The following is a 27,100-nucleotide window of genomic DNA, read 5'->3' as shown; positions in this document are numbered from 1 at the left end:
AAAGGGCCAGTAGGGTGGGCAGACAAACCAGGCATTGAGGGCAGATGGAGGCGAGGGTGTTAGCTAAGCAGAGTGGGTAGGATAAAGTAGCAGTGTATGTGAAGCCCCGCGGCAGGAAAGAAGGAAAGGAAAGGAAAGTTGGCCTGTGTGGTTGAGCACAAGTTGCAAGAGAACAGGGAGAAGTAACCTAAAGGTCAGATTACATAGGATGTTGGATTTCATTTTGAGAGCAATATGCAGACGCTGCAAGGGTTTTAAGCAAGAAACAGGCTTGCAAGATCCTAACACCTGAAGCTTGATAAGCTGGAAGCATCGTCGTTTGAACAAACTGGGATTATAGTAGAAAAGCAGGGTCAGAGAAAGAAAAGTTTTGGACAAATGGAATTTGGGGGGCCATCAAAACAAGTTGGGGATACTAGCAGCCAACCAGAAATACTTGTTTACTACAACATTCTTCATTTCCCTTTGCTCCTCACCCCACCCCCCTTCTCTTCAGTCCACTGCAGTTCCTAGGTCCCCTTCAAAATTAATCAGTGCTGTCAATACCATCAATTTGACAGAAGCGATCACTCAGTGATATATTTTCTTACTGCTTCACTAGTCTCTTCTCAACCTCCTTTGCTAGACTGCTCTGCATCTGTCTTCCAAAGCGAGGAGAACTCCAGGGTTCAGTCCTGAGTTTGCTTTGAAGCTACCCGCCCCTCCTCGAGCTGTCTCATTCGCTCTGTGGATCTCCATGCATGTAGCTATGGAAAACAGCGAACAAGAGTTTGACAGCAGTTTGGGAGCCCTCGCATATAAAGACCAGAGCTTTACCTTGAAAATATATATTTTACACTATACTTAACAAATATAACCACACACTAATTCCTAGAACAAAGTTTTGTTTTAGTGACGATTTTCTGACAAGATGAGCACAATGTGACAAGTCTTCACACTGAACTTTCAAGGTACCATCATAAAAGAGGGTGGTCTTTTTTTTTTTTTTTAAAGATTTTATTTATTCATTTGTTAGAGCACAAGCAGGGGGAACAGCAGGCAGAGGGAGAAGCAGGCTCCCTGCTGAGCAAGGAGCCCGATGCACGGCTCGATCCCAGGACCCTGGGATCCTGACCTGAGCTGAAGGCAGACGCTTAACCACTGAGCCACCCAGGCGTCCCAAGAGAGGGTAGTCTTTACTGCATCAAATTTCCCAAATCTAAGCCTTTGAAGCACCTTGTCATGATACGTGCAAACTGTTTCTTTGCAAATTTTTAAGTGGTCTCCGCAATAGGCTAGGTCATTTTCCCTTTGGCTGTAATCTGGAGTTTGCCAACAATACCTGCATGAACTTAGAACTACTTCCCGCTTATACTTAAATGGGAAGAATCCTGGACTCGCTGGACAGGGCAGCCTGAAGCTATCAGAGGGCTCGAGAGGTAAGGGTCTCCTGCCTCCTGGGCTCTCAGGTGACAATCCATAGAAGGGTACCCAGCCCAGGAAGAGTCATCAGAACCTTCCAGATGGAGGCTCAGGGTTTGCTGGGTGGTCAAGCTGGAGAGCATGCTTGGAGATGTCAGCAGCCATGTGATGGAAAGAGCTGATCTGAGAGGATAAAACTGACACGAAGTAAAAAGCTGGGAGTAAAAACAAGAAAAACCCACAGCCTGACAGGTGAGTCCCTGTTTCCAACTGAGACCTGCGGTACAGCTACCCAGACCTGCAGATTCCTCCCTTTTCCTCAAGTTATTTAAGCTGCCATTTGTAGACAACAGTCTTAAAAGCACTGCTGAAATAAATGGTGTGAAAGGCTCTGGGACAGTTGTGAGAGGAGACAGGACCAGGGCAGAGCCAGAATCAGGGGAGAAGCCCAGCTCCAGCCGACAGCAATGCCACCTCGCCATGAGAAGATCGGGGTGGCCTTGCCTGAGTAACATTTAAAAATTTTAAATTATTTGCCCTGCTTCCTAATATTACTCAGCCATTCTGTCAGATTAGGCAGGATCAATGTGAAATCAATGTAATAGTAATAATCTTTGAAAACTGTGAGACCGAGATTAAACTAAATCAAATCTCAATAAAAAGCGTATAACGGGTGCCAGCTGGCTGAGTCAGTAGAGCAGGCCGCTCTTGTTCTCAGGGTCATGAGTTCAAGCCCCACACTGGGCATGGAGCCTACTTAAAAAAAAAAAACAAAAACAACAAACCACATTATGACACCAGTGTCCATGTTCATCTTTAATATGGGTTGGTTTTTATAAAGGGGGAAGATGTAGGGCAATGTGAATAACAAAGTAAGTCCAGCTCTGCTTTCATCTTTCTGTTCAGTTTCTACAATGGGTGGATCCACTAGAATTTCTGCAAAAAGATACAATTTTTTTTTAAGATTTAATCAAGCATAATAAATAGACATCAATAAAACAAATGACAATATTATGGCTATATATTTTTACAATCATAAAATAATTGGGTATAGATTCCCAATGAGGTCATCCCACGTGTTCGTGTGGGAGTCTGAATTCCAGGGATAACAAGCTCTATATCAAAAGAGAGGCTGTTAACCTAAGCTGGCAAATGTCAATTAAAAATTTTTTACTATCCCCCCCAAAAAAAAAATTAAAAATTTTTTTTACTACCATACGAATGTTAATTTTTAAATGTTCTCCTCAAATAATACAGATAATTTATTTACAACGGTAACATACCTTCACCAATTTTCTTTGTTGCCAACACCTCGGATGTTCAGTCCTTCGTATTTAGTGAGGAACCCTTTGCTGGGTGGCATGGCTTTCACTGCTACTGGAGTTGCTAGGTTTGAGTTGTATTTTGATAAAATCTGAAACAAAACATTCCTTTTTATCAAGTCATTGGAACAACACAACAAATTTGGAAGGTCTTATAAAACATTCAAGAAAAGCCAAGGAAAATTTAAAGATCGGGATTATTTGAAACAGTTATTTTTCAGCAGCACAGACAGATGTTCAACAGCAAAGAAAAGATGGAGTTATTAGAATTGAATTTGGAGGCTTGATTTTCTAAAGCCTTCTAAAATGTACTCTAAGATTAATAGGAGTAAGCAGCAATGCATCCCTGAGAGCAAATTAAGCCTTTACAAAGTTGTTAGGGAAAATGTATATAGGAAGGAGGCAAGATACATGCTCAAAAGAAAGATCATCAGCTATTAAAGATTATAAAGAGTCTGAAATATCAGCTTTTTCATACATAGGTGATACATTAAATACAAGGTTTCCCCTCTTTCATGTAGAAATAAAAAGAGAAGGATGAACCACAGCAAAGTGGAAACTCTAGATAACTCCTATAAAGGCAGAATATGCTCACTCCACTTCTTATAATGCCCAGGAAAACAGAAGACAAAGAAAAAAGGGTTAACAACTACTTTCTTGATTACCACAGGATGAGTCTGCTCTAATGGCATTTAGGTATTCTTCCAAGTAGTTTCATCCTTCCCACAGCTCTCCACAAGCTGGGTCAGTTGCTAGAACGGTTCTTAACAATTCCACTTGCCTAAGCCATTCTGCCGAGTACTCTAACTTCCATTAAGTGTGGGGGGCATGACTGGTGGTTATTCAGTAGATCTGGCAGTCGGTATATAGATCAGGAGTAGACTCGAGGTAAATGATGTACTAAAGAATCAGATATTCTAACATTTAAATCAATGTTTCTCAAACTGAGGTCCAAGATGTTTTGGGTTCAAGAAACACTGATCTAAGCTATTCATGATACCCTACCCTGGGCAATGTAGGGTAAATGACATTTCTGATTTTGCCAGACATACCTCCAATGAAAACAATGGTCAACATGGCAATTGCAGTTGAACAATTATTACAAAATATTCTAAGAATACATTTCAGAACATGTAGTTAAAGGTAATGCAGCATTGAGGGCATAAAAGTATGATGAAGTCATGAGCTTGTACTCAGCTCAGAAGAGCCTCAGCGAGGTACTCTCAGAAGGGCACAGAATTTAGATTTTCTCAGTACTTGAACCAGCCCATTAGCCCAATGAGAAATAAGACAGTTTATATACAGTTTCATCAGGTCTTTAATATAAATATCTAATTTTGAAAAGAATGTATCAGAGAAAGAAACAGCCTGGAAATACCACCTGGAGAATATCTTCTGGAATGGTAGTCACTTCTGGAGGTGTAGGTGTTCTCAACAGATTCTCATAAGAAGAAATTACAGGAGAAGAGGGATCCGCAAAACTCTCAAAACACTTGTCTGAATTTAAAACTAATGATGTACAGTCTTTCATTTCCAAATCATTTGATGAACTATTTGTTTTTGATAATGGATAATCTGTGGACCCCTATTGAACAAAAAGAAATCATTAAATTATGATGGCATAAAATACAGTGAACAAAAATTATTAGTCAATTTTAGTTCTATTGCACAAAAGTGACACAGAAGTAAGCACAAAAATGACCTGTTCTTCTTCGGCCAATTACTAAAGAAAATTGAGAAAACAAAGAAACGGCATAGGGAGGACAAAATACCATCACTCATTACTGATAATGGCTGAGCTACAGCTTAATATGAAAACTAAACGGGCTTGACTGAACCCGATTTAGATGGATTTTACCCACCCAGTTTCGGGCAGCACTAAGCTGGGCCAGGTGAGAGTAATAGCACGGATGAGCACAAGTGTTACCACACGCCCTCACTCTCGAGACCAAGAAAGCCCGTCTGACGCAAGTAAGCTTAGCAGGCAATTCATGCTAAACTCACCAATCCAGTAAATCCCTTCATCTCCCTAGGGTCAGAGTTAATAAAGAGGGAGAGTCACACTAGTACAGGGCCTTCCACACTGGAACACAAGGAGTGGATTAAGTGTAAGAGGCAAGTACTAGCAGGCAATAACCTGAGAGACACTTCAACTGATACTAACCGCATTTTGTTGGTCTAGAGCTACACTGTCCGATACAGCAGCGACAAGCTACATGGGGCTATTCAATTTTAAATTCATCAAATATTTAAAAATAAAAAATTAGCTCCACAGATGTACTGTCACATTTTATGGACAGCCCAGTCTTCTGCATTGGTTGTCTTAAGTGTTCATAGCAACTTTAAAAAAGGGATGAGGTATGCTTATAGTGTATTTGTTCATTGAGAAATATTTGAAAAAACCCTAAAAATCATCCTTAAATCTATCACCTGGAGATAGATAATCACATTTTGGTGTGTTTCTATCCATTCTTTTATTCTTTTTCTTTGAAATAAAGTATATTGTGTGTGTTTGTATATTCATACACAGGCATGTCATTTTCCTTCATTAAAATTTCTTGAAAAACATTCTTTTTATGTTCTTATTTGTTCTTTAAAACATATACCTTAGTGTATTTCACTTCTCCACTACCACTTTGACATTCAGGTTTTTCCCATTCTTTGCTCTTATAAATAATGCTGTTCCTTCTTCTATAACTCCCTTGTTATAATTCTTTGTGCCAATGTGCCTTAAAAGAAATTCTGAAATATGGTTAAAGGGTATGAAAAAATTTTAAAGCTTTTGCTATATGCTGCTAAATTCCCCTCCAGAAAGATATAAAAATATTTTTAAAGCCTGCATTAATCTAAGTGGGTTTTGTCAACTGACGTATAGTTAACATATAATAGTCTACGTTTTTAAAACAGACTGAGGCTAGAAATAGTAGTGTATATGAGTCATCAGGAAAAAGATTAGAGCTTTCAATGTTATGGAAATGTACCAAAGCTGTACTGTTCTTTGTAGAAGGAATTTTCAAACCAGGAGTGCAGAATGTAGGTGCCACGGGAGAATCCGTGTAGTTGGCACCTAAAAGACAGAAGCAATGGCATGAGAATACACATTTGAAAATAAAGTTGAAATAAGCAACTTATTTCAACTTTTAGGTTATAATCATAGTCAATATAATTTGTGCACTTCATTTTTAATAACTTAAGAAATAGCTATCATGTGTGCTTGACTAGACAGGAAGAAACAAAACTGTATTTGCTTATCTAGTTATCATCGGCACTAATAAAAGCTCAGCAAGGCTGCAAGGTATAAGAGCAATATATAAAATAAATGTAAATATAAATAAAATATAAATAGTTCTAGCAAAAGAGCAACAAACAATTTGAGAAAAGATATTTATAAATATAAATAAAATATAAATAGTTCTAGCAAAAGAGCAACAAACAATTAAAAACATAATTTGAGAAAAGATATTTTTGGGGGCACCTGGGTGGCTCAGTCAGTTAAGCGTCTGCGTTCAATTCAGGTGATGATCCCAGGATTCCTGGGGTCCTGGGATCAAGCCCCGTGTTAGGCTCCCTGCTCAGTGGAGAGCTTGCTTCTCTCTCTCCCTCTGTTCCTCCCCCCTGCTTGTATGCTCGCTCTCACTCTCTCTCTCTCAAATAAATAAAATCTTTAAAAAAAAAAAAAGATACATTTTTACAACAGCAACAAAGACAACAAGACACCTACATGTAAATCTATTAAAATCTGTATGATCTTTATGGAGAAAATAAAATTTCTGAAGAAGAAACAGGAGGAGGAAGAGGGCAAGGAGGTCACCTACCTTCTAAGACATTAGGATTTATTCTAAAGCCGTAATTGACTATCAGAACTTTTAAAAAGAGATCCCAGAAACAGAATCATGGCTATACAGACATTTAATACCTCTAACACATAGTATCATGAAAGCAATCTTAAAAAAAAATCAAAGAGGGGTGCCTGGGTGGCTCAGTCAGTTAAGCGGCTGACCTTTGGTTTTGACTCAGGTCATGATCTCATGGGTCATGAGATCAAGCCCCATATCGGGCTCTGCACTCAGTGGGGAGTCAGCTTGAGAGTCTCTCCCTCTGCCCCTCCCCGCTGCTCACACTCTCTCTCTCTCTAAAATAAATGAATAAACTTTTAAAAAAATCAAAGAGAAAAAGTAAATGTTAGAAAAATGACAAGACTAGCAAAATTTTATGAAGTCTAAAAATCAAGTGCTGGTAAAGATGGAGAAACAGAGGGGTGCCTGGGTGGCTCAGTTGTTGGGCGTCTGCCTTTGGCTCAGGTCATGATCCCAGGGTCCTGGGATCGAACCCCGCATCAGGCTCCCTGCTCTACGGGGAGCCTGCTTCTCCCTCTCCCACTTCCCCTGCTTGTGTTCCCTCTCTCGCTGTGTCTCTCTCTGTCAAATAAATAAATAAAATCTTAAAAAAAAAAAAAAGATGGGGCGCCTGGGTGGCTCAGTTGGTTAAGCGACTGCCTTCGGCTCAGGTCATGATCCTGGAGTCCCAGGATTGAGTCCGGCATCGGGCTCCCTGCTCAGCGGGGAGTCTGCTTCTCCCTCTGACCCTCCCCCCTCTCATGCTCTCTCTCTCTATCTCATTCTCTCTCTCAAATAAATAAATAAAATCTTTAAAAAAAAAAAAGATGGAGAAACAAATGTAAACACTGCTGGTGAGAATCAGGACAACCACTCTCAAGTGGCAAGTTAGCATTTTCTAGAATATGGGAAGATGTGCATCCCCTCTGATCTAGAAACTCCACTCCTAGATGTGAGTAACACATGTGTACAAGGAACAATTTCATCAGAGCACTGCCTGTAATAGTAAAAAACAACTACTCCTTAATAAGCAAGTAAATAAATAAAATATGGCTTACTCATACAACGTTTAACAATTAAAATAGATGAACTGGATTTACATGAATTGAGTGAAAAAAGCAAATGGCAGAAGAATACAAATTGGATGTTGCAACTTAAATGAAATTTTCAAACAACACAACTCTACAATCATCATCACTTTAGGGGAGGAAGGGAAGGAGAACAACAGAGTGGGGATTTAGCTTTAGTATAACATGAAGAGAAAGATCTGGAGCAAATTCAGTTAAGATGCTAATCTTAATCTTAATCTGAAATTTCCATGTAGACACCCAAACACCTGGGATTCCAAGACTAGCACACACGGAAGTTAAGGGCACAGGCTCCAGCTGAGGAGGCACTGAAACAGAGCACACTGCAGCAAGCCAAGAGCCTGCGGGAGCAGTGAGGTGTGTGAAGCAGAAACTGGAAAACACCTGCCCACTGGCGCCGGCTCCAGGGGAACAGACTGAAGTCAGCTAGGCTAAGGGTTAAGTCTTCAGAAAAAACTGATAATCAGAATATCAACTCCACGCAGCACAGCGTTGTGGGTTCTGAGTTCACCCTCTGAGTCCAGTTGCAGGCATCCTGAGTCAAGCAGTTCACCTAAAAACCTGTGTGCAACTGGTAAACCGTGGGGCCTTGGCTGGGGTGAGCATGAAACAGCTCCACAGGACAACCCGTGGCTCCCAGAACTTCCACTGAAAACAGCGTCATCTGAAGAGGAGTTCACAGTTAAAAATCGAAAGCCTGTGAGGAAATGCACCTCCAAGAAAGAGAATCAGAGCAATAAACAAAAGTACCCACATCTTAAACGGTCTTCCAGATACATGTTTAAAATGTTCAAAGAGATAAAGGAAGGCACAGAAATCATGAGGCAAGAGAACAGTATTGTGGAAGGAAAAAGAAGAGTCACATTTGAAAGAAAAATGTATAAAACAGAAAATGTAGTCACCAGAGTAAAACTTCAATAGATTAAAAAAAAGTAATTTAGATTCAGGGTAAGAGAAAAATAGCAAAGTGGAAAAAAGTTCTAACTAAAGCATGAGGTAGCATAGAGAAAAGGAAGGAAAATATCAAAGGGAATTTAACAAACCAAGGAGACTGAAGGATAACATTCTAAAATATAGCTTACAGGAACTCCAGGAGAAAAAAACTGAGGAATTAGGGAAGAGGTAATTTTGTTAAAGAAATAATCTCAGAGTATTTTCCAAAATTGATGACATGGGTCCTTAGTTTGAAAATCATACCAAATTCTAAACATATACATCTAAACATCTAAAAACAAATAAACATATTTTAAAATTACAGAGAAATGTAGAATATCAAAGATAATGACAAAAATCTTGGGGGGCGGGGAGATGGGTTAGCCCGGTGATGGGTATTAAGGAGGGCACGTACTGCATGGAGCACTGGGTGTTATACGAAAACAATGGATCGTGGATCACCACATCAAAAACTAATGATGTATTGTATGGTGACTAACATAACATAATAAAATAAAATTAAAAAAAACCAAAAAACAAAAAAACCTACTACTGGGAAGAAAAGACCAAAAATCTACAAACGAAATCGAGTTAGACCCACAGCACTCTGCTTATCAGCAATGGACACCAGATGACAATGAAATAATTTCTTTATAAAATATTGAAGAAAGTCAACTGTCAACCTATTGTCTATATCCAGTTAAATTATTGTTCAAAAATGAATGAGAAGGAAAAAAAGATGTCTTCAGACACAAAACCAGAGATGACTTCTCACAGACTAGAAATAACATCTCTGAAAGAACTGCTGAAGGATGTGCTTTAACAAGAAGAAAACTAAACCCAGAAAGAATGAGTGGGATATAAGAAGCAACAGTAAATAAAGAAAATGGTAAACAAGTTACTAAATTTTCCCAAGTATGGACTGCAATAATGGTACTTTTGTGGCGCAAGAATAGGGTCAAGCTAAAATACAACAGAAACTCTCTTAACAAGCCTCCACTTAACCAAAGTACTAGTAGATAAGCCTAAGCTTGCCACTCCTTTCGTAAGATACACTGCCTGTGGTACACTGAAGGCTTTCAGTCAGGAAGCTATTCTTTAAAAAATCCATCCCACTTTAGAAGTTATACAGATATTCTCCTCCTTCATCATTTTCTAAAAAGTTTATGCTCCATTGGGAATTAACTCTGGGTATATACGAGGTGGTGGTCCACTCTCTCCCTCTCTTTGGTACAGACAGCCTCTTTCTTTCCTACAAGCTGAGCTCTAGGTTTACTAGAAGTCATTTGTATTTTTTCACTTCTGTTTATGCCAGAAGTACTTGATAATTTAGGAACATAATTTAATAGTATATGTCAGTGAAATTAGTACAAAAAGAGAATTTTTTTGAAAATATGTTCATAAACTTGGAAAGACCTGATAAAGACAAGTTACTTCAAAAAATACAATAAATTTGATATAGATTAGACAATTGTAAATAATTAATCAAAAAAAATCACAAACTCTAGAATTTTTTATATTTTTGTGAAAACTAATGTTTTCATGTTTGGTGGGACAAATACGAAAACACTACATGAAAATTTTCTCTAAGTTCTTGTAGTATTTAAAAAAAAACAGAATTTGAAATGGTAGCTAATGTATTCTGAGTGTGGTTTATGTAAGAAAAATATGTTGAATTCTAATCAATAGCTGATGCTGTATTTTAAAAAGGTACTATTGGGGGCACCTGGATGGCATAGTCACTTAAGCATCAGACTCTTGGTTTTGGCTCAGGTCGTAATCTTGGGATCGTGATCTCAGGGTTATGAGATCAAGCCCCGAATCCGGCTCTGAACTCTGCTGCTCGGAGTCTACTTAAGTTTCTCTCTCCCTCTTCTATTGCCCCTCCCCCTCTAAAATAAATAAATAAATCTTAAAAAAAAAAAGGTACTTATTGGCTCTGTATCAAAAGTTTGGTGACTGAATATTTATGTTTTAGGTTAAAATGTTAAAAACAACAAGCTGACAGATATTGACTATAATCAGGAAAAATATGAAAAACATACCAGAGAGTTATATCTTTCTCTAGTATGAAATCATGCTGCACCTGGATGGGATGGTACTTTATATAATTCAATGTTATGAACTGAAAAGATGCAGGGGGGCTATGAGAATGTCTAAGATGACAGAACCATTTTTGTACAAAGATAATCTAGAAAGAGGATAGCTGAGAAGTAATGTGATTTTTACACTTACCATTTTTTTTCAACTGCTGGAGGCCAGGAGTGGCAAAGAAATTATCACTGGTCATTGGTTCTGGTTCTATGGCCTCTTCACTGGTGTAATTCATAGGGAAATTATAAGATTAAAAAAGTTAATATTGAATCTCTGGGAAAAAATTCAATCTTACTATGTATCATCAAGTCTGGACAAACATTCAGTTCTGTTTTATGGAACAGAAGTCCCATGGAACTAATCTTTTTTTTTAACTAATGTATATCCATGGCTCAAAAAAGGTTATACACCACTTTGTATCGACAGGTGTGACTTAGAAGCAGGTTAAGAAACTCTGACTTAAGGGTAAGCCATACGTTTAACTCATTAGTTCAAATATAGGAATTATATAGCTCATGGTTTCAAAACCATCAAGATAGCTTCATTACTAAGTGAGATATCCATAGTTTATCATGTTAATGAAGTAGTCTATTTCGAGTTTGACCAAGCATTTTAAATGATGAATGAGTGTCAAATTTTATCAAATTCCTTATTGGTATCTATTGAGATTATCCTTTCTTTTATAAAGTCATTAAAATAAAGTATTTTATGAGTTTCCAAATATTAAACTATCTTTGCATTCCTAGGATAAGCTTAACTTGAAAGTTGTCCACTATACTTTTAATATTCTGTTAAATTCAATTTGTGAGTATTTTAACTGGGATTTTACATCCATGTTCATAAATTAGATCAGCTGTAGTTTCCTTCTGTGTGCTGTCAGTGTTTGTATCAAGGGTATGTCAATCTCATAAACTAAACTGCAGCATTTTTCTGTCTTATTCTACTATTAGAAAAAGAACTTTTTTTAGCCTATGCTCCAATAAAACTTTATTTACCAAAAATAAGCAGCAGGCTGGATTTGGCCTGTGGCAGTAGTTTGTAGACCCCTGATAACGACAGTTCTTTTTAAAGGTCATTATTTTCATAGCATCTCATTCTTAAGGCAATTTATAACTTTGCTATCCATTATACTCCACTGACTCTGTGTGGTAAGCAGGATGGGTATGATTATATACATTTTACTAGTGAGGAAATGGAAAACAGAGGTTTTATGAATCTGAAGAGTCCAGGTGAGGTGCTGGGACCCATAATACAATGGTCTATACAGGTTTTCTACTTCAAGCTGATTTTAATAACTGTGTATTATTTTCAAAAAGTTTTCATTTATCTGAACTTTCCAAATTTCCCAATACTATGCCCTATCGTATTTCTAATAGCTTTAAAAATAATAAATATAGCCTTTTATTCCTAATTTTGTCATTTGCATTTACGTTTAAGTAAGAACCAGTTCTTAGATTTATCAACTCTACTCTCCTAAAAATCTTTTATAATGACTTCTTATTTTATCTTTGGTGTTTACTCCCTTCTCTCTCACAATTGTGGGTTTTTACTTGACTCCTTAAGTTGAATGTTTATTTGCCTTCTTTAATAATTACAGTTCTTAAAGATACGGATTTATCTTTAGCTCTTGCTTGGCTGCTTTAATATGGGGTATTTTCATTTTCATTGTAACTCTTTAAGTACCACTTCCACACTATTCACTGCACAAAAACTGGTCACTGAGCTCCCAATTCATATTAATATACCTACACCCAAGAACACCTCTACTGGGACCTCTAAATCAACATGGAAGCGCATTCACCTTTAACCCAAGCTGCAGGTTTTCCTGTCTTCATTGTTTTCCCATGCATCATTACAGGTAACAAAACAAAGTCTTTGATTTATCCTGGATCCCCAAGTCTTCTCTCCCCACATCTCCATGCAAAATCATTCACAGGTTCTTACTGACTCTACCCTTTCTCTATCCCACCAAACACCAAACTCTTTCAGGCCTGTATTACTCCTACAGCATCTAACCAGAAATCTAAGAGCTCACACTTTACTCACAGAATTGCTGATTCAGGGAAGTTTGAAATGTGAAGTATCTGAAAACCATTCGAAGGAAAGTTACTGTCTGAAATGTCATATCTCTTCTAGGAAAAATCAATACATACAAAAGATTTAGAAAGTTACCTTTTATGAAAGTGGCTTACCATTTATTCTCCTTCATATTTTTAAGTCCCATTGTGTAATCTTCATTTAAACACGCAGTACAGTCAGAGATACCGAAGTGTTCTAATTTAGGAGTTACACACTCAAAATCATCCATCTTTAGAGCACATTTTGGAGTTTTTAGTACTTTAACTAGTGACTGTTTAGAAGATGGAGTTAAATTTTTTGGCTCTTCTTCATGGTTGTTTACCGCCTGTGGAGGGTTTGCTGGAACTTGGGATATCATGTACCGCTCAAGTCCAAAATCGGAAAGTTGTGGACTCCGTGGAGACTTCTCAGAACCAGAAGTGCTTGGAACAGCAGGATCAGACAGATTGTCCTTCACATCAGGCATTTGAAAATTTTCATGCTTAGTGGACTCTGATTCAGAGTCAATGATTTCTTGTTCATCCACTGTGAGGAAGAACCAAGGAGGTCATATTTTGGTCAAACATCAAACCACAAAATCCCATGTACTAAAACCATACAAAACAGCTCCATCTGAAAGGTCCCAAATCAGCAAAAGTCCTGATTCCCTCCTTAGTCTCTAAAGTTTTATTTCAATGGTCCCTTTACGAAATTCCTGACATGTACCTCTTGTGTAGCCATATCCCATTTTGATGACACATTTAAGAAGTAAACTTAAATGTTAAAAGATGAAAAATCAATGCAAATAAAAGTCGAATATCCTTACTTCCTCAGTTACTGTGATTTACCCATCTCTCTTAATAGATTGTAGAACAATTTTACCATTTTATGACATTAAGCACAGGGTGGAATTAACTATGATCTAGACTTAACACAAAGTATAATATTATTTTAGATTTTTCATTTACAGATGCCTAAGTTAAAAAGGAAAGACTGTTACACCAAAATAAATTTTTATCCTCAGTCTGGAACACCTGTATCAAAAGCCTGGTTGAGGAAAACAACAGGAGAGCATTAGAAAGACCTATAGTTTCTCAACCCTGAGTAGGTTATATCTGGCTCCAGACCCCATATGCCTAACCACCACACTGAGCATTTCAGACTAAATAATTGAATAACAACTATGTTTTTCCCCACAATCCTTTGCCATTTCCTGCATACATTAATGGTTAATGAATTTGGTGTGGGACCCAAGTTGCAGTTAAAAGGTCCGGGATAGTACTATGATGCCAAGAAAGAGTTTAAGAAGGAGAAATACTAGCTTTTAGTGCGAGCCAACAGAAAGTCAAAGAGGATAACCAGAAAGAAGACATGTGGATATGGCCAGGATGTGGGCAGAGATTAGCTTAATAAATGACAGGGCTTCAGTGAGATAACAAGGTATGGAGAATGGAGGGGTGCCTGGGTGGCTCAGTTGTTAAGCGTCTGCCTTCGGCTCAGGTCATGATCCCAGGGCCCTGGGATTGAGCCCCGCATCGGGCTCCCTGCTCAGCAGGAAGCCTGCTTCTCCCTCTCCCTCTGCTTGTGTTCCCTCTCTCGCTATATCTCTCTGTCAAATAAATAAATAAAATCTTTATAAAAGGTATGGAGAATGGAATGGGTGTAAGAAAATGCAGAAGGACAGATGTAAAATGTGTAGCATGCAGTGGAGAAGAAAAACGAACCAGTATTTAGAAAGGGTACCAGAAAGGAAGAGAAAATGGAGAGGATAAGATGAAGGAAGACAAATGAAAATGTGTTTAGAATCCCCCCTGGGACAAGCATTTGAATGTTTCTCCATTTAATTTTTGTATTAACTGTTTCAAGCATGACGTATCTTAGGATATTTTTTCCTTGTTTTTATAGATAAAGGTACCAAACATTTTGGAAAACACTCAGCTGATTAAAATTTAAAGAGCCAAGACTTGAACCCACATCCTTTGATTCCAAACACTACCATTTGTTTAAGAATAAGGAGGGAGGGAGTTAATACAAAGATCTGTTTCAGATGACCTTGAATAGATACCATTTGGTTGCCAAATTGGAAATATGAATTGTAACAATTGCACATATTGAAAGAAATGGGAAAAAGTTTCTCCAAAATTTGTTTGTTGCATTCTTTTTAAGAAGAAAGTATTTGTACTTCTCTTGTTATGAATTGGAATATATTTTTCTAAGTCTGATAATGACCTTTTTTGTTTCTCTTTGCTTCATCTTTTAAAGGAAGGTCCATAGTTAAAATGGGGCTATCAGACATTGGTACAGATTCCTGCCACAATCTTCTGGATCCAAATGAATAGGAAAGGGATAAATTTAGGCTGTGCATTTCCTGGGCCAGCTAAGAGCTCCAACAGATTGGAGGAAGTGAAGAGGAGCACATGTTTTCTTTAAAGGTAGTATTTTCTTTGTTTTGACTGGCAACAGGAAATGAATTAGGATAGGGTACTATTTTTGCATACATGATAAACCAGGACGTGTTAAATATGGAGAATGTACCACACAAAGAAAAAAAAGTTACAGACTTTGATTTCATGGCTTTTGGCCCTTGGAAGAACTGCTGATTCATTGAGTTCTGTTTAGGCAATGTGCTTTCTGTTAATTTGGAGAAATGTTATAAAGGCTACCAAAAATCTATTCTTGTATTTATCACAAGGCTATCACTGATGAGATTAATAAAATCATCACCATATCACTGCCTCATAAGGAGGTATTATCATTCCCATTTTGCAAGTGAGGAAAAAGCAATTCAGAGAAATTATCCAAAGTCACGCAACATGTAGTAACTGGTGGAGCCAGTATTTGAATCCATAGCTTGTTCACAATAAAGTCAACTGAATTCTTTCCATAGTACCATGCAGACTGTTTAATTTACCCTCCACACATATCCTCAATATACATTTGTTGAATTTAATTAATGGTTTACTTATGCACAAAGATCATTCCCTTCATAGAAACGAAGACAATGAAGCATACTGAAATTAGTCACTCACAGGTATGGGCCTAACTGTAGTTAACACTGGGTGATTAACATGCCAGGTACTGTTCTAAACAAATTTTATCTCATTCAATCCTTCTACAACCTCAGAGGTAGATACAAACATCTCCACTTTACAGATGAGACATTGAAGTACAATGTTAAGTAACTGGTCAAAGATAATACAGCTAATAAATGGTGGAATTAGAGATTTGCATTCAGATAGCCTGGCTCTAAATTCTAAACCACCATGCTATACTAACCTTCATTAAAACTGTAGAACTTAAAAAGGCCTTTATCAGTTTATAATGCCCCAAATTTCTCATTCTACAGTAAGAGAAAATTGAGAACAAGAAAAAGGAAATAGCATGCTTTAAGATTAGTCTCTCAGCTATTTAGCGGCAGAGCAGACTGGAAACCAACTATCCTAAAATCATGTAGATTTATATCTTGTGGAGAGCAAGGACTGTCTTTGTTTTACACCACCAATCAGCACCGCATCTAGCACAGTGTTTGATGAATAAATGATGATCACGCATGACAGTCACATAATGGCAGAGCCAGAACCAGAAACCATGGCCAAACCCAGAGTAGTCATATTTAATCATGCTGCCTTCCTTCTTTAATACTAAAACAAATACTGTAAAATACAAGTTGTTCATACCTGAATCTTTCTTGGCACGTGGATTATATCCATACTTCTGGAAAAACTCTCTTATTTTCATGATATCCACTGAATTTTTTTTCATCAGTACTTTTGTTGCCTTTATGAAACCAATGCTTTCTTGACTTTCCAAACTTGCTTGATCAAGAAGAATACTGACATCATCCTTTTATAAGGAAAAAAAGTACATTATAATTTATCTTTTGACTAAGTCTATCTAGATTTTAAAAATTATGACACAAAGATGATCTATTAATATTGTAGAAGTGATACCTTTAGAGTCTGGACTTCTGAATGAAGGTCATATAAAATTCTCATTGGGTAATCTTCCCAGTCTTCAATATGAATACAGAAAGGAAAAAGTGCAATAAGGAAAAAGAGGAAAAAGAACAGAAAATATAATTTAGTGTTGTTTCTTAGAATTATAAAATCCTTGTCGATATTTATTCATAATTTGTCAATTACCAAAAAAAAAAGGGTAAAGACCTTTCTTTTAAAATTTATGAAATTATAACATACATATAGAAAAGTAGAAAAGTCGTAAGTATATAGCTTCACGCACTTTGAAAGTGAATATACCCTACATAATCAGTACTCAGATCAAGAAGGAAAGAAGGGAAGGGAGGGAGAAGGAGAAAATGTAATCTGACTTAGCAATTTTTTTATGGTGAGCACCTTCTGGTTCCTAGTTTTAAAATCTTTGCCAATGACAACACTTACGTTTTCTTCTAAGTGCTTTACTGTTTGCCTTGTGCATTTAGAGCTACAATCTACCTGGAATTGATTTTTTTATATGGCAAGAAGTAAGGATCAAGATCCATTCTTATTTTCCATATGAGTGTCCAACTCACCTGGCACCATTTATTGAAAAGACATCCTTCACTCATTGTACTGTCACTTTTCTTACTATCAGTTGCAATATGTATAATATACATCATGTAAAAGCAGTTTTTTAAATACTATTTTTCTTTCTAAAACATGCCTCCTTTGAAGATCTACTTTCACTTGTTAAAAGCTGACCAATTTTCATTTGGGAAGTGCAAGTCAACAAAACAGTGATACTTCATACCCACTAGAATGACTATATTCAAAAAGACAAATAATAAATGATGAGGATGTGGAGAAACTACAACCTTCATTCATTGCTGGTGGAAATGTACAATGGTGCATTCACTTTGGAAAACAATTTGGCAGCTCTTCAAAAAGTTAAACATAGGGTTATCATATGACCCAGCAATTCTAAGAGCATACCAAAGAGAACTGAAAACATTATGTTCACCCAAAAACTCACCCACAGATGTTTACATACATTCATAATAACTAAAAAGTGGAAACAACCCAAATGTTCATCAACTGATGAATAAACACAATGTGGTATATCCATACAATGGAATATTATTCAGCAATAAAATGAAGTACTGATACATGCTTATGACATGAACGAACCTTGCAACATTATGCTAAAATAAGTCAATCACAAAAGCCTACAAATCGTATGATTCATTTTATCTAAAATATCCAGAATAGGCAAATTCATTCAGACGAAAATAGATTAGTGGTTGCATAAGGCTAGTGTGGTAGGCGGGGGTGGGATTATGGGGAGTGGATATTAACAGTCACGAGGGTTTCTTTTGAGGGTGATGAAAACCTAAACCTACTATAATGGTTGCACAACTCTGTGAATTTATAAAAAACCATTGAATTGTAGCCTTTATTCCTTTAAAGATTTATTTATTTATTTGAGAGAGAGCACGCGCGCACAGGGGCAAGGTGCAGAGGGAGAGAGAGAATCCCCAGCAGACTCCCTGCTGATTCATCACTGTGATCACAAAAGGTGAGATTTTTTGGTGATCATTTTCTCTATAACAATTCCATATTTTCTGTAATACATATTGGCTGCAAATGAAGAAAATGCAAAATTTGTGTACACAGTTAAAATGCTGGTAAGAAGGTAAATTAGCACAAACTTCATAGAAAGCAATTCAGCTATATATCAAGAATCCAAAGAGGCACCTAGCTGGCTCAGTCCCTTGAGTATATGACTCTTGATCTCAGGGTCATGAGTTCAAGCCCCACATTAGGCCTAGAGCTCACAAAAAAAAAAAAAAAAAAGAGAGAGAGAGAGAGAGAAGACAAACACAAAATAATAAAATACTAATAGTGGTGTCTTTGAATGGTTGAGTTATAGGAAATATTTGTTTTCCTCTTTCTACTTTTCTGTACCTCAAATTTTTTGCCATGTACATGTATTGTTTTACAGTCAAAAGAATAAACATTTTTAAATGGCTGGAACACTATTCGTAATATAAATAAACTAAAGGAGGCTGTGTGGGGCACCATATTTTAAGGCAAATTACAATTATGACATTTATAAAATAATCTCAAAATCTGAACTACTCTTGAAACAATTTTTTAAAAAATTTCTAATATAAAGATTAGTGGTGACGAATTCTGCTATATTTATTTTTTTTAAAGAGCAATATTCAGGGGTGCCTGCCTGGCTCAGTCGCAAGAGCAGGCAACTCTCGATCTCTGGGTCGTGAGTTCGAGCCCCACATTGGGTGTAGAGATTACTTTAAAAAAAAAAAAAGAAGAAAAAAGCAAGCAAGCAAGCAGTATTGAATACTAGTGTTTGTGTTGGCAATACTGTTGGCTGGGAAAAACAGGCATTTCCTGCAACTGTGGACCATTTGGGTGAGACAAAGTCACTATGCATGTAAAGAACCCTGCTGCATTTTGTTTAATTTTAATTATATTGTATTTTTATTGATAAATACCCATTATATGTGACTTGAAAGCATAATATGTATAAATTATTGTATGCATTATGAGTTCAATCTGTCAATTTACATTCTTACTCTATGCTGTTTCTCTTTGCAACACAGTAATAGAGCTATTTCATTATTTGAGGAGAGCAAATGTGGTCGTACATAGAACTGAAAACAGCCACAACATACTTGAGGGGGCATAAGAATAATGTAAAGGTGGCACTTGTCACTTCGGGACTGCTAACGACAAACAGCCAGCATTTTGATAGGTGTACCACCCCCATTCCGTATCTCTTTCGAAGCACTCCTCACCACTGTAGACAAATAACCTTTCTGCAAATGTGTGGTTTTTACTTGTTAAGGCCCTTCTGACATGCCTCACTCCTGGCTGGCTGAGGGCGGCCGGGAGGGTCGTAGTAGCCGCGATCCGCCACAACGCCCGCCCGCTTCACTCACCGCTCTCCTCTCCGTCCAGCGCTCGCTGCAGCCGAGCCGTCTCGCTGTCTAGGGTGATGGCCAGAGACCGTAGCTTCGTGTGGAAGCTTCGGATCAGATCCATGGGTAACGGCTCCTCAGCAGTACACTAGACGCAAGGAGAGTCCACTGCTCCGGTTACGCCCGCCACTAGTTTGAATCTCTTTGCGCCAGAAGCGTTCCCGGCTCCGCGGCGACGCACTAGTCCTCTCTCGCGAGAACTGAAGTCTCGCGCGAAGAGGCAAGGAGGTTCCGAGGGACGGGCGCACTTCCGGGGTCGTGTCCGCTGGCGTGCGGAGTGTGTGCGGTGTCTTGAGGAACGCGGTCGGTGAGTTGGTTGGCATATTTCGTTGTTTCACGAGTCCTCTTCTTTTCCCTGTCGCGCCTGGTTGGGCTCCCCGCTTCATTTGGGGTGCGGTGTGCGTTCTCGGAGATGGCCGAGTGGCAGGAGAACCGTGTTGCGCGCGCTCGCGTTTGCTTCTTCCCGCGGCCAAACAGTTCTGGAGCGACTTCTGCCCTGTCTCAGCAGGTGCCATGTTCCTGACCGCCCTCCTCCGCCGCAATCGCCTTCCTGGCAGACAGTGGATCGGGAAGCACCGGCGGCCGCGGACCGTGTCTTTCCACGCGAAGCAGAGGATGATCCGTCGCCTGGAGATAGAGGCGGAGAACCATTACTGGCTGAGCATGCCCTATCTCACCGCGGAGCAGGAGTACGGCCACGCCGCGGAGCGCAGGGCGGCGGCCTTCGAGGCCATCAAGGCGGCCAGCATGTCCAAGTTCCCCCCCAACAGATTTGTGGGAGACCAGCTCGACCATCTCAATGTCTCCAAGAAGTGGTCCTAACCCGGAGCCACCACCTTTCAGTTGGACGGATCACAGGGCTGCCACCTCTTGACCCGATTCTGGAACCGAAAAACTAACCTCTGGGGAAAAAAATGAGCATTTGGACCAGCCTTATTGAACAGCAGGCATGAGTGTAGTGGTCTGCATATAGAATATCTGGGGCTTCAAACTCTTTAATACTTCATAGTCCTGTCTAGTCCAGTCTCTGTCATGTTTCCTTTTCCGTTACCCTGATGGGAAGATACAAGAGATTTCCTAGGTCACAGAGGATATAAAATGTATTTTGGATGAAAGCTTCCAAAAAGCTACAAACTGTGGTTTGGAATCTGTGCTTAAGTATGAGATACTTGATGGGGGTTTACCTTTCTTCAAAAGAATAATTGCCTAAACATAATTTAAAAAAAAAGTTTTTTCAGTTACACATACTCCTACAAATAGCATTTTCTTCTGGGATTGCTAAAAGACATTTAAATAAAGTAAAAGGTACTCATCAGAACTGTTACATGAAGTTTTATTTTAAAAACCTCTTTTGAGGTACCTGGGTGGCGCAATCGGTTAAGCCGGTCTAACTCTTGGTTTCCCGAGATGGTGATCTCAGGGGTGGTGAGATCCAGCCCTGCATAGGGCTCCATGCTCTGGGGGGAATCTGCTTAAGATTCTCTCTCCCTCTGCCCCTCCCCCCACCTCAAATAAATAAATAAATCTTTAAAAATAAAAAAAAATTTTAAAAAACCTTTCTGGGATGTAATAATGAACCTTACAGTCCACCAGTTGAAGATGTTTGTTTTTTCAAACCTTTTTCAGAATGTAATAGTCAAGCACTTTACAGGTGTTACCAAATACAGTAATCCTATCACCTGGGGCTATTTTACATGTGAGGAAATATTTAAGAAACTTGTCCATAATCATACCCAATAATGAATGTGACTTGGATTTCAGTTTCTGTATCTAGAAATCGTAACTGCTATGTATGTATATATTTAATAGAACATTTTCAAAACACGTAGAAGAAAAATAATTCAATCCCATTACCCAGAGATGAAACATATATTGAGTCTATATGGATAAATAGAATTTAGAGCTAAAAACTCTAACATTTAAAGATCGTGATGCATATTGCCAGTGGCTTTCCAGAAAGATTGTAAAACAGCAAGATCCATGTATGAGAGTGCCAATCTCATTTGCCAACATTGACTGTTACCTTCATTAATATGAATGATTCGTGATTTACATTTAAATATCTGCCATTGGGATGTATAGGCTTTGGTGGACATACTAGTTTTTTTTTCTTTTTTGATTCATTGCACCTGAAAAGTACCTGCCACATGATAGTTGAATGCTTAACCAAGCTGAACTGTTATTAATATGTCATTCTTAGTGGTGTATAAATACTTGTTGAACGCTTTTTGTAGTTTACAGAAATGTCTCTGATTCATATGAGCAATTTAGTTTGACCTTTTATTTTCATATCTGGAAATGGTGACAGCTGATGCTGTTTAGGAGAAAGGTGAAGGAAGGGGCTCAGGGGACCTGCTTAAAACTGTAACTATGTTGCTTTGATACTCATGTAACTCAGAATGGTTAACTTGAATCTTAGAGAAGGAAAAAGATGCTAAAATCTTAGAGTCTGAAGAAATAGAAGGCAGTTCATGAGAAGAGAGGTATTTTATCCCCACTATACAGGTTAGAAACTGAAGCTCAGAAATGTCAGCAACATTCCCATGTTCACACAGCTAACAAACAATAAAGGTAGAATTCAGGACTAGGTTTATCTAAAGACCATATTCATTTTAATATAGTACACTAGCTGCTATAGCTTGTTTTAAATCACTTCTTGGCCAAAGCAATACTGTTGAAACAGCTGACTTTTCTTCTTGAAACTCTACAACTGTTACCACCATAGCCATCATAAAGTTAATCTTTTTTATCAACAAGAGAGTTCATTGCCACCCAGCTGATTATAATTATATTGTAATAAAATATGTGCCAACCTGTACATTATGAACAGTCACTCCTTTGTAATACAGCTACGGCTCTGTGTGTCACCCAGTTGTTCACTTTGCAAATATTTATGGAAGATCTATCATGACATCCTGGTGCTATTGATCATTAAGCTCAAGGAGTTTACTGTCTCACTGGATAAAAGGCACAGTGTAAGTAATACAGCATGAGATTGACTTCATGGATGTAAGTATAAGGTGTAATAAGAATCCAGGGAAATGGTCATTTGTCAACCTTACCTGAAGAATGAGGAAACTAACTTCAGAAGAGGTGATCTTTGAACAGATTCTTAGTTTGCCTGGTAGGAAGTAAAGGTAGAAGTAACAGTCTAATGATTAGTCATGGAATTGCCAGTAGTTTAGTTGCAATATATAGGGTATTTGTGAGTGGGGAAGAGAAGTGATAGACAATGAGGCAAGATGGAGGCAGTGACCAGATTGTGAAAGTTCTTGTATGACACTTTAAGTAGTTTGGCTTTTATCCTATAAGTAATGGGGAGCCATCAAAAATGTTTAGTTAAATAATGGGAAGCATTGTGGAGACTGGCTTGAAAGAAGAAATGACTAGGAATAGAAAGACGTGGTGGCTATTAAAATAATGCAGTTACATATTGAAATTTGGATGGTGGGGGTGGAAGGAGGTTAAGAGAATTAACAGAAGTTTGTGACCATTTGTATAACCCCTAATTTTCTGCTTTGGGTCCCTAAGTGGAGGGTACTTTATGATTTAATCAGGATAATACATACACCTTCAGTGCTTTGCCTCTCCAGTGTATTCCCTGGAAAATCTACTGGATGCACCCAACCATTTGACTTTTGTTGAGAACCAACTTAACTGCAGAATATTGCTGGAGAAAATCACTTAATTAGGATTATTAGTTTCTGTTTAAAGCTCTCTGAGGTCTGCTTAAATGACCACAAACCCCATATTGGAACTCAACACTGCCCAGCAACCTTACCATGTGAATTAGTTTGCTAGAGCTGCCAGAACAAAATTCACAGTGGCTTGAACAATTATTTTTTCACAGTACTTGGAAGCTGGGTGTTTTGAGATCAAGGTGTTGGCAAGTTGGTTTTCTCTGAGGGCCATAGGAAGGATCAGTTCCAGCCCTCTTTCCTTTGCTTGCAAATGGCTGCCTTGCTGTGTCTTCATATTTGTCATGCTGTGCTTACAGGTGTCTGGTATCAATCTGTGTGTCTAAATTTCCTCTTCATATAAGGACACCAGCCATAGGGCCCACCATAGGCCCACCAGCCATAGGGCCCACCTTCATAGCCTCATTTTAATCACCTCTTTAAAGACCTTATCTCCAAATATGATAACATTCTGAGGTACTGGGGGTTAGGACTCCAACATATGTATTTGGGGGTCACAAATAAGCCCATAACATGTTTCTCTGATTGCTGTAATTCCTATTCAGTGTGATAAATTTTCTTCTCTCCAAAAGCCTTCTACCTACAGGCCTTCCTCCATCATCACTCTCAGCTGGGGACCTAGGCTCATATTTTACTGATAAAACTAAAGCCCATGGATGTGAATCCCTTCATCTTCACAGCACCAAATCGACATGCACGAATTTTCTCTCCTTTGTTAAAATCAAGGATATGTCCCTTGTTTCCAATGCAATGCCAGAGTTTATGATGATTAATTAAACACATAGGTTTCTCTCTTCTCTCCCAAAACCTTGGTAAGGTGACAGTGAAAACATTTTTAAAATTATTAACCCTTGAGAAGAAAGGGAGAGAAAACAATAGACAAGCTATTTCAATGAATATTTTGGAAGAAATAAGAAGGATGTCTGGGATGTTGACACAACAAAGGGAAGAAAGTTGTAATCTAAGCATCTGTAGAAGAGGCAAAGAGCCTCCCAAGAAGCTCAAGTGGGAGGCAGCCGGATAATGAACTCCAGCAAAACTAGAGAGTAAAACAAGAATGAAAAAGGCATGAATTTATACAGGAGAGCAGGGAAGGAAAGTACCAACATAACTGTTTCGAAGTTGTCTAGAAGTCAATAGGTCCAGATTGGAGCAGGAGGTTGGAAGACTCAGGAAGGGTCGTCTCCAGGAAAGTACAAGGAATGATGTGTTTGACTTTATGCAGAGTATCATTGATAGACCTGTGGCAGAAATAATAGAGCTTTTAGGGAAAAAGAATTCTTAGATACATGGAAAACCAGGCTAATGAAAGTGAAAGGCAATTAACAGGAGGAAAAATACACTGTGTAAGAAAGAAATGGTGATTATAATACACTATTTTGTAGCATTGAACAATACTTGCATGGTCATAAATAGTGTAAACGCTGTTCATTTCATTTTTAAAATTGTAGTTCTGTTGAGATAAAGAAGGGGGAGTAAAGGGAGTGGCTGTATGGGAGAATTTACCATGGTGTAAGATTCATAAACAAGGTTTGAAATAGCTAAATCAGGAAATAGTATCATACATAGTAAAAGAAATGAAAAAAAATTGATACTCCATTTCTGAAATTGTGACAATGCCTACTCACCGAAAACAAGTAAAAATCTATTGATTTTTTAAATCAATCTTTTTTATTGACCTATAATTTATATGTCATCAGATCCACTTATTGTAGTTTAATGATATTATATGTAACCATCACCACATTCCAGTTGTAGAATATATCCATTACTTAAGAAAATTCTTTTTTCCTTTTTCTTAGTCAATCTCTCCCCAACCTCACCATTCCACTCTTGGAAAATACACACACACACACACAAAACCCTTGGTCTTGGTCCTGAACAACCGTTGATTTGCCTTCTGGAACTATACATAGCCAGATAGTCATTTTGGGATTTTCATATAAATTGGATAGAAGATATGTGTATTTTTGTATCTGGCTTCTCACAGCATAATATTTTTGAGATTCACCCATGCTTCGGTGTAATAGTAGTTATTTTTTTTTCTTTTTTTCCAAGAAGTTGTCCAATGTACGGATAAGTCACAATCTATCTAATAATGTCCTATTGATGGACATTTGGAATTCTTTCACTTTTTTGTTATTATGAATAAAGCTGTTATGAACATTCCTTTACAAGTCTTTATATGGACATATGGCATTTGGTTTTTTGTTTTGTTTTGTTTCAGTTTTTTTCTGGTAAAAACCCAGCAGTTCAATTTCTGGGTTGTAAAGTAAGTGGATATTTGACTTTTTAAGAAATTGCCAAACTGCTTTCCAAAGAAGTATTATCCTTTTACACTCCCACCAGAAATGTATCCAGAATATATAAAGAATTTCAATCCTCTCCAATACTTGATTTTGTCAGTCTGTTTCCTAAAGATGAGCCATTCAAAAGATTGTGTTATAGTATTTGATTGTGGTTTTAATTTGCATTTCCCTGATAACTATTATGTTGAGCATGTTTTCAGATGTTTATTGCCCATTTCTATAACTTTTCTTAAGTGTCAAAATCTTTTACCCACTGTATATCAGATCATTTGTCTTTTTGTTTTGGGGTGATAAAAGTTTTTTATATATTATGGCTACAAGTCTTTTGTCAAATATTTGTTGACTGCTTATAAATGAAAATGATAATGTGTGAGATGTGAGTTGAAAAAGACACTGCATGAGATCAATAGTAGAAGAAAAGACTAGTGAACTTGAAGACACAGGATGAGAAACTAACCAAGGTGAAAAGTGAAACAATGAAAAAAGAAAGACTAGAAAATAAATACAGTGAATAAGTGATCTGTGGGACAATTTCAAGTGACCTATTATACATTTAATTGGAGACTCCAGAGGAAGAGAGAGAGAGGAGGGTACACAAAAAACATTTGTAGAAATAATGGCAAAAAATAAATAAAAATGTAATGAATTCTATAAAACTACACATCCAACAAACTCAAGAAAAATGAAGAAAACTACACTAAACACATCATAATCAGATTGGTTAAAATCAGGGGCCCCTGGGTGGCTCAGTAGGTTAAGCGTCTGCCTTCAGCTCAAATCATGATCCCGGGGTCCTGGTATCGAGCCTCTGCTCAGGCTCCCTGCTCAGTGGGGAGTCTGCTTCCCTCTCTGCCCCTCCCCCCTCTCATGCTCTCTCTCTCTCTCTCATTCTCACTCTCTCGAATAAATAAAATCTTAAAAAAAAATTGGTTAAAATCAATCACAAAGAGGAAATCTGAAAAGGACCCAGAAAAAAGGAAAACATATGTATTTCTCATTGGAGGCAATGTAATCTAGAAAACAGTGGAATGTCACTTTTAATGTACTGAAACTTAAAAAAATAAAAAGCTGTCAGTCCTAAAGTAAGCAAAAACCAATGCTATAGAAAGCAAAAACAATGGAGAATATGGATCTTTTATAAAAAATCAATAAAATCGATAAAACTGTCCAGGCTGATCAGGAAAAAAGAGAGAAGATACAAATTACTATCATCAGAAATTAGTAAGATGACATCAGTAGAGTTTCTACAGATTTTAAAAAGATAATAAGGAAATAATTATGAACAACTTTATGCCAACACACTGGGCTAGTAGATGAAATGTACAAATCTTTTAAAAGATGCAAACTATCAAGCTCATTTATGAAGAAAGAGATAACCTTAACGGCCTTATATCTGTTAGATAATTGAATTTGTAGGTAAA

The 27,100-nt window shown here is 37.8% G+C and overlaps 2 protein-coding genes across 3 annotated transcripts; one reads left to right on the top strand and one right to left on the bottom strand.

The window, feature by feature from the left end:
• Nucleotides 1–1,125: 1,125 nt before the first annotated feature.
• Nucleotides 1,126–19,791, bottom strand: SKA3 (spindle and kinetochore associated complex subunit 3). The gene is made up of 9 exons (XM_032403368.1): nt 19,634–19,791; nt 16,683–16,744; nt 16,410–16,575; nt 12,867–13,278; nt 10,816–10,895; nt 5,705–5,790; nt 4,105–4,308; nt 2,685–2,815; nt 1,126–2,337 (listed from the first exon to the last, which is right to left on the bottom strand). The coding sequence occupies exons 1-8, from the start codon at nt 19,734–19,736 to the stop codon at nt 2,687–2,689; spliced, it is 1,242 nt and encodes a 413-aa protein (XP_032259259.1). The 5' UTR covers nt 19,737–19,791; the 3' UTR covers nt 1,126–2,337; nt 2,685–2,686.
• A 96-nt stretch (nt 19,792–19,887) lies between these two features.
• MRPL57 (mitochondrial ribosomal protein L57) lies at nt 19,888–20,987 on the top strand. Of its 2 annotated transcripts, none has more exons than XM_032402508.1 (2): nt 19,888–19,979; nt 20,181–20,987. In XM_032402508.1, exon 2 carries the CDS (start codon nt 20,186–20,188, stop codon nt 20,492–20,494), a length of 309 nt encoding a protein of 102 aa, XP_032258399.1. In that variant the 5' UTR covers nt 19,888–19,979; nt 20,181–20,185; the 3' UTR covers nt 20,495–20,987. The 2 variants fall into 2 exon arrangements, with proteins under 2 accessions (XP_032258399.1, XP_032258398.1); XM_032402507.1 differs by having other exon boundaries at nt 20,178–20,987.
• Nucleotides 20,988–27,100: the final 6,113 nt, after the last annotated feature.

This window comes from Phoca vitulina, unplaced genomic scaffold (genome assembly GCF_004348235.1).
Source record: "Phoca vitulina isolate PV1807 unplaced genomic scaffold, GSC_HSeal_1.0 scaffold5, whole genome shotgun sequence".
Lineage (NCBI taxonomy): Eukaryota > Metazoa > Chordata > Mammalia > Carnivora > Phocidae > Phoca > Phoca vitulina.
This window is presented reverse-complemented; position numbering and strand designations above follow the sequence as displayed.

Coding starts and splice junctions, on each gene's coding strand:
- MRPL57 (XM_032402508.1), top strand. CDS start 20,186: ATGTTCCTGACCGCCCTCCTCCGCCGCAATCGCCTTCCTGGCAGACAG.
- SKA3 (XM_032403368.1), bottom strand. CDS start 19,736: ATGGATCTGATCCGAAGCTTCCACACGAAGCTACGGTCTCTGGCCATC. Junction 10,896..12,866: donor AATATGAAGGAGAATAAATG/GTAAGCCACTTT, acceptor GAATTACACCAG/TGAAGAGGCCATAGAACCAG. Junction 4,309..5,704: donor CAAAGAACAGTACAGCTTTG/GTACATTTCCAT, acceptor TTTGTTCAATAG/GGGTCCACAGATTATCCATT.